This window comes from Mesitornis unicolor, unplaced genomic scaffold (assembly GCF_000695765.1).
Source record: "Mesitornis unicolor isolate BGI_N332 unplaced genomic scaffold, ASM69576v1 scaffold27161, whole genome shotgun sequence".
NCBI lineage: Eukaryota > Metazoa > Chordata > Aves > Mesitornithiformes > Mesitornithidae > Mesitornis > Mesitornis unicolor.
In genome coordinates, this window is record NW_010162140.1 from 1 (window position 1) to 7,445 (window position 7,445).

The 7,445-nt window shown below is 41.8% G+C and overlaps 1 protein-coding gene across 1 annotated transcript; it reads right to left on the minus strand.

Annotated features, from left to right (window-relative positions):
• Positions 1–431: 431 nt before the first annotated feature.
• Positions 432–7,436, minus strand: LOC104533243 (lamin-B2; the record flags this gene model as incomplete). The annotated part of the gene is made up of 7 exons (XM_010193536.1): positions 432–533; positions 1,689–1,808; positions 2,686–2,793; positions 3,293–3,578; positions 4,148–4,368; positions 4,567–4,692; positions 7,269–7,436. Coding segments are annotated over 7 exons (1,131 nt in total), but the record flags the coding sequence as incomplete, so codon positions are not given.
• Positions 7,437–7,445: the final 9 nt, after the last annotated feature.

The window sequence follows — 7,445 nt, forward strand, 5'->3', positions numbered from 1 at the left end:
ATATATATATATATATACATACACATACACACACAGAGAAGGAAATACTGGAATGGGAGGAACACTGACTGCTAAAACTAAACTTACTAACCCTAAAAATAATCAATATCATTGCAATGCTGTAAATCTGTGATCTGTTGCATACTTTTGTAGATACCCTGGCATCCCGACCTGACATTGCCACTGCTTGAGCTGTACTGTGACTGACTCAAGCAGCAAGTTTTGGAAGAATCGCTCACATGATGCTCTCTCTGTGCACTGCAGTAGTGCTGTAGGGCTCCAAGCCATGCCAAGACTGGACTCTGCAAGCATCCATGGGGAAAATGGACCACAAAGCTCAGAGCTGGCAAAAGTTGAAGGGAGGCCCCTAAATTCTGATTAATCCAACAAATGAGGCATGAGCTGAACATCTGGTCTGCATCTTTTATTACCTGTTGGTTGAAAAGGTCTTCCTCTCCAAACTCTGCTTCATCCTCTTCCTCTTCGTTCTCTCGCACAACTACTGATTTAGTTACAGTTCTCACTGCAACTTCCTACACAAAATGACAGATAAGGAGATAAGGAGATGGCCTCACATCTCTCTCAAGTTTTTGCTATACCATTAATATAATACGTCTATTAAGTTTTGGAGGGTTTAGAGCAACTTGCCCTAGATTTGTTAGCTATGCAAGCAAATACTGGTAAAATCCTGCAACCCTCAACAACATTCCTATTTTATTCCACTAAAAGGCATGGCAATGTAATTTAGCTTCAGGAATTCTCTTTCATTACCTAGGGATTTGAGAGGAGGCAGCTGTGTTTCAGGTGGTTGTTAGTCCATTTTATACAAGATGACAGCAGACCCAGCTTGGAGCTGTCTGAGACACATCCTACTTGTGGAATAAGTCACTTAAACATACACATCTAAGCAGGGATACTAAAGGTCACCTCGGTGGGAACAGACATGGATTTGACACTTTTTCAGATGCTAGTTTAACCACTTTGAGTACAAAGCCAGTAAGGTTTCTACTTGTACAAACAACCCTCCCTCCTACCTTGTCCCGTGCTGCTGTTACTGCACAGTGCTTCTGCAGAATTGCCAGCAAGAAAGGCAGCATGAAAACTGATACAGCTGTGATCTGCTTCACTTTCCTATTTCTATCACATCACTGGGATAATGGCACATTTATGAGTAACAGCCAAAGCACGATCCTCCCTTGCAGGAGTCTTCTGCAGGGATGGTTTCAAAAACAGCAGTTGTGGGCAGATGGGGACAACGCAAAATACACAGGAACTGGTGCCAAATGAGAACTTCTGACATGCTTCCAACAAGGACAGCTATCTACCTACACTAATATTTACACTGCACCCCAGAATACTGTAGGTACTACATAGTGTAAATTTGCTTCTCCTGAAAACACGTACTCTAATTCCAAACAAATTCTCAACTACCAGGGTGTTTTTCTAAAATAGGAGGGAAAAAAAGTCTATGGAAGTAATCAGGATGATGATCGCAATTTTCCAAAATTTCCCCAAAATCTCAGACATACATACGAATATTTAATTATTTCAGTGTTATAAACTGTCTTATTTTAGAAGACAATAAGGGAGATCTTAAAATCAGGATTTTGTCATTGTCCCCCATGCCCAAATTAAGAGTCTGGGAGATAACCCAGCCCACAGCACTTTTTCCTGCAGACACAGCCTACCTCTCCTTCAGAGTTCACGAGGTATGTGCGGATATTTGCTCCAGTGCCCCAGCTGCCTTGATTCTTCCATACGAGAACAGAAGGGGGGCTATGAGATACGCCTGCATCTGCACCCCAAATCTAGTGAGAAAGACATTCTGTAATTAGCAATTTATGTACATTTTCTATTTAAGTATACAGGAACCTCCTATTTCTTCTCCTGCTTCTCTCTACAAACCAGTTTTGTTTCTGAATTCCAAGGGCAGTTTTACCCAGTTTTTACCTACGCCATTACTTGCAGTAACATATTATTCTCAGTCTACAACAAAAAGTAACACTAGCCATAAAAACCCCACAAAACCCAAGAGGAAAAGATACCCGATATTGCAGTCACCAATTATTTTTGAATACACAAATTTTTCCTACCACTGTCTCAAGACTGTAACTGTATGGAGCCAAGCCATCAAATGTAGCTTGTAGTGCAATTTCATCTTCTCTATGTATCTGAGCAATTGATACTTGAGTGGAAATAGCTGGAACTGATTAAAAGAAAGCCATTTTTTTCCTTCTGAAAGAACAACTGTTGCAGACTGAAAATAAAACACAAAATTACAGAAAAGCAGCTGTTCTACTATAGTTAAAGCTGAGAACAGCCACTCTTAAACTTAGCTAAAGTCTACTAGACTGAACGAATGCTCTTATTTCATTAAGAGGTTGAGCAGGATTCATGTTCCAAACCTGGGAAAAGGTGTTTGAAAACAAAAAGCCCTTGACCCACCCCCTAAAATACCTTTTTCTTCAACTTTCTCTCTGCCCAAAATGGTCTTAAATATTGACATGCTAATAGAGAAATTCAATTTCTGCATTTTTGTAACCGAAATCCTGTTCCTCTAAAGCGAGATCTATGAAACCAGAAGTTATACGCACACCCTAAATCAGGCTGTACCAAATGTCAGATTTACAACTGCCACAGCACCAACAGAAGAATATGTTCAGACACACTGGAAATAAAACTTACTGTGACAGTCTGCCCAGCTCTGAGGACATACTTAGGAGTAAATTTGTAAGCAATTTCTTCTCCATCTCCAATTTGTCTTTTCAGTCTCCAGTTACCCAAAGACTGATCCTAATGGAGAGAATCATGAGGTTATTTAAGGTGAGCAAAACAGGGCAAACAAGCATCAGAGCTTTCTCTAGGTCTCTTTGTTATTACAATAATGTAAATATAAATTTATTTACATGGTGGTTAGACATCTGCATTCTAACTTGAAAGTGGTTTTCTATAACCAGCACTAATCTGAAGTGTCATTCAGCAAAATTTAAAGAGACACAATTCACACAGAACTGTTCTGCTGGAGCCAGCAAGGCTGTTCACATGAGCAAGGTATCAGCACTCATGTTGAGACACCTGGGACACACACCATGCCCTCCTCCTGCAGCAGCCATTCACTCCTGCAGCACACTGACATTCCCCTTCCAAATGCCCCTGTTTATTGTTGCAGGGTGCTGCACCTTGAGGTGTTGCTCCTGCTCCTGAACTGACTCCACCTACTCCTGCTACAAAAAGCTGTGTAACATTTCAGCTCAGCTCCTCCTCCTCGTTTTATCATTCTGCTGACACTCACCTTCTCAGAGTTGTTCTTCAGCTGAACATATTTGCCCTCCAGGTCTATCTCTTCTATGCTGATACTTCCTGTAGCCGAAGCTTGCTGGGACATCTGGAAGCTACTGCTGCTACTGCTGCCACTGATACTTCCAGTGCCAATCCCGCTCGTTCCTGAAAGCTCCTCCGCTTCAATGCGTTTTCTCTTGCCTCGGGAAGAGCGAACAAGTGAAGTGCTGCTACTGCTGCTGCTGGAGGTAGCCCGAGAGACTGTGACACGGGAGGCCGGACTTGGAGAGAGCTTCAACCTTTTAACACAATGAAGCCAGCATTTTAATTAGCTTATCCAGAGAACCACACACAAAGCAAAAATGCTACAATATACTCTGTAACCAGACCGTAACATTCCCCAAGGCTGAAAGCAGCCTCACTGTGTGTGTCAGGAGAACTGTGTGTAAGAGGACAGGCTCTCCATCCCCAAGACATTCAGTTCTGTGACATGAAAGCGGTGATAATGAAAGAAACACAGATCTCTTAAACATCCCCCCTAGTATATCTCCTACTAAACACTATTCTTGGGCCACATAGTTTAAAAACAGGAAAACACAGAAGTATAAGCACTTAAATAAAAAAGGAAATTAATGTCAAGCCCAGAATGATATATTCCACTGTACCCTCAGACCGTTATCAAAACCAAAATAAAGTGTTCAGATGAGGACACCTGCAAGTGCTCCATGCAACACACCATGGTGTGAAGCCAATATGACTTCAGTGAAACAAAATCTGGGCACTCCTGCTCAAACAGTAAAAAAGTAAGCATTATAAATTAAAATAACATCTGCTATTCCTAAGAAAAGAATGTGAAGTCTGTACATACCTTTCTTCTTCTCCTTCCAGGAGTTTTCGGTAAGCACTGATCTCCATGTCCAGTGCTAATTTAACATCAAGCAGCTCCTGGTACTCTGTAAGCTGCTGCTGCATCTGGTCCCTCATGTCTGTCATTTCCCTCTCCTTTGCATCTAGCATCTTCCTAAACTTTTCCCGCTCAGCAGCCATCATTTCCTCCAACTCATGAATGCGATCCTCTGCTGCACTAGCCTAGGTAGACAGCACAGTGGAAAACCCAGTTAGCATCTATGTGAGTACAGTAAAAAAGTTAAAAATTCATCTCCCTCCTACATGAACATAAAGATTTCTCCCCATAAAATTCATAAACTATGAAAGCACAGAAATGTTAAGATATCCAAACAATACAGCACTCTGTCTTAGAGATGAAAGCAAATTTAGTCTCTTTACCTGTTTCTGGAGGCCAGAAAGCTGGTAGCTGAGAGCTTCTATTCTCATGCGAGCCTCCTTCAACTCCTCTCGAGCTGCACCTGCAGCTTTGTCATTTTGGTCGGAGGACAGTTTGGCATTCTCCAGCTGGAAGACAAGTTTTATACAAGTCACTTGCATTGAGTTAGATATCCTGCAAACATCCATTTTATAAAAAATAGAAGCTATCTTAATTAGCTATCTTTAATAATTTTAAATGGAAATCTGTTAAGTTTAATTTAAGTACTGCATAACATTAAGAAAATGCCCTGAGGGCCAGGAAAGTCTTTTAATCCTGTTCCTATAGGATTTGCTTATACTATTACAAATATAAATCTATCAGGCCTTCCATTATACAAGTAGCCTTATAGTTTCCAAAACCCAAGGTTCATGCAATCACACTCTGCCTGTTTGTCGTACGTACACACTGGGTCAGAGCAAAGGCTGCCTCGTTCCCACCCTGGTCTAACAGTTCCCTGGATGCCCAGAGATTAAGCTCAATAAAATGTTTCATGGGTATTTTGTCTCAGCTTGGCCTTTTGCAACTCAGGGACTTCCCAAGCCAGAGACTATTGATGCTTACCATCTCTCAGTGGGTTTTTCAGGCAGGATAATTTGTCTGTGCCTTTTGAATTTATGGGGCAAGTTTAGCTATATATAAATGAAGAACAAGTCTTTTGTTTCTTCCAGATCTGCCACTGTACTTTCACTGTCCTGACTTCTACTGAAAAGTAACTCATTTTTTGTTCAGTTCACCTAGTGAACAAAATTCATTTCTAGGAGCTCATTTTAACCAAATCAGACAGAGCAACAATGGAGCTCTAAGCTATTGCATGATAAAATTTATCAAAGTAGATGGTTGGCAAAACCATCCTTCCTTTTCATGCCTTGCAGCTGGTGTTCAATTCTGCATCCATCCAGGAACAAAACTGCCCCAATTCTCAGAGCAAAACATGTTCACACAGCACAAAAGCTTTATAAACCCAATCTTCATTAGCTCTGCTGTTCACAAGGTTCTGAACAGGGGAGAAAACACATAAAGCCACCTTTAGGCTACGGGTTTTGAAGGAACTTCAAGTCAAATATATACTCCATTCCTTCTTGTAAAGTTTAAAATTAAAAATTATGTGAGTAGAGCCAAATCCTCAGATTTAGAATTTCTATTGCTCATTATCATAGATCATTGGAGAGCAAGAAGTGAGCTTTCACTCAAGACCCTCTCATCCCGCAGGAGCTCAGTGGCTAAACTTAATCCTGAACAGCTCAGGCTTTCTCAGCAGGGACACGCCTTTATCCAGAAATCCACAGAATGAAGCTCGCCGCTAAGCCCATTTTTCCCTTTGCATTCCAACTTCATCCATAAAACAACCATTTCATATGTGAGGAAAAAGCAGCTTAATTTGTTCATCCTCCTGTTCAAATCTTGTCACATTTCCATTCTCCTTTTTCTTTTCCTGCTCGGCATTTTCTGCCCTGGATGCTCTTGGACCGTGTGTGACAAGTCAATCCAAATACCTCACTGTATAAAAATATCATATGTTCCTAACTTCTGTGAATAATGCCAAGACTCCTAACTGTACCTGATTTTGGTTTTTAGTATCCATTATCTGTATTGTCGCTGCCACAAAAAAAATAGTTAAATATTTGTAGATCAATGCTTCTCACACTGTAAATCATCAAACCAAAGAATTTAAAGGAAGTCACAGTGAAGAGTGAGAGAGAACCGTAATTTCTCCACCGCAAGAGAAGCGGAAGTGGCTGTAATTATTGGCAAGTATTTTCAATTACCAGAAAAGTGGCAGCTGCCCAGTTTCTTCAGGTAGTGCAATGAATTTAAAAAAAGATAAATCACGAACCAAACCAACCTGTAGTCAGCAACTGTACCAATACCAAAGCTGCTACTGTTCCCATGTCCCCAGTGCTGGATGAACTGAGATTTGCTAACTCAGGTGTGACAGATACACTTGACTCCTCACTGTACTGTGGTTCAGGCTGACCAAGGAGCTGCAGGCCTCACATCCTCAGAGATGCAACTGCATCTAGTGATAATCCAATCCAGAACTAACTTCAATCACTGAAATGTGGTAAGGCCTACACACATTTACTGTGGTTAGTAAGAACATTGCAAAGGCCACAGGAAGAGTGAAGTGATAACGCAACCCTAAACATGGAGCCTCTGTGTGTCCGTGTTAGTTTGTGAGCTCACTGCATCCAGGCAAGAGCCCTTATCAAAATGCAACCATTCCCAGAGCTCTCCAACCCATTCCTCCAACTTCTCGAAGCCAACATATTGCATCTATTGCAAGTTTCCTCCAATGACTCCATGCTGGAGGAGGAACTGGGCATACTGACTTCAAGAAGAAAACCCCTCACAGCAGCAGACATTGTCTAATCAGCTATCATGTGACATCTGTATCCCCACTGCGTCCTCTGCAGTGACCCACGCCTCCATGTGTTTTCTCCCAAACTGGCCTTTCTTGGCTAAAGCTGTTCCTACCTATCATCTCTGGCTATAGACTCCCTGGAAATGCATCTGCACACAGGCACCAGAGGAGGCGTTTGAACACTGGGACAAAGCTTCTTCAAAGAATCATTACTTGTCTCCTTAAGGCAGTAGGGCTGATGGAAACTGTTTTCTCTCACCAGCTGGGCTTGCTGTCAGAAAAGCTGTGGCCAGCAGTTACCTTAGCCTGGTAGGTCTGCTCCAGCTCCATTTTGTACAGTTTGACTTGCTCATCGTGCTGATTGCGCAGATCCTCCAGGGCCTGAGTCATTTTGGATTCATACTCCTGTTGGCGACTAGTGTCCACCTCCACCAAGCGATGTTCGTGTCGTTTTCTTGTTTCTCTTATTTCCTAGGC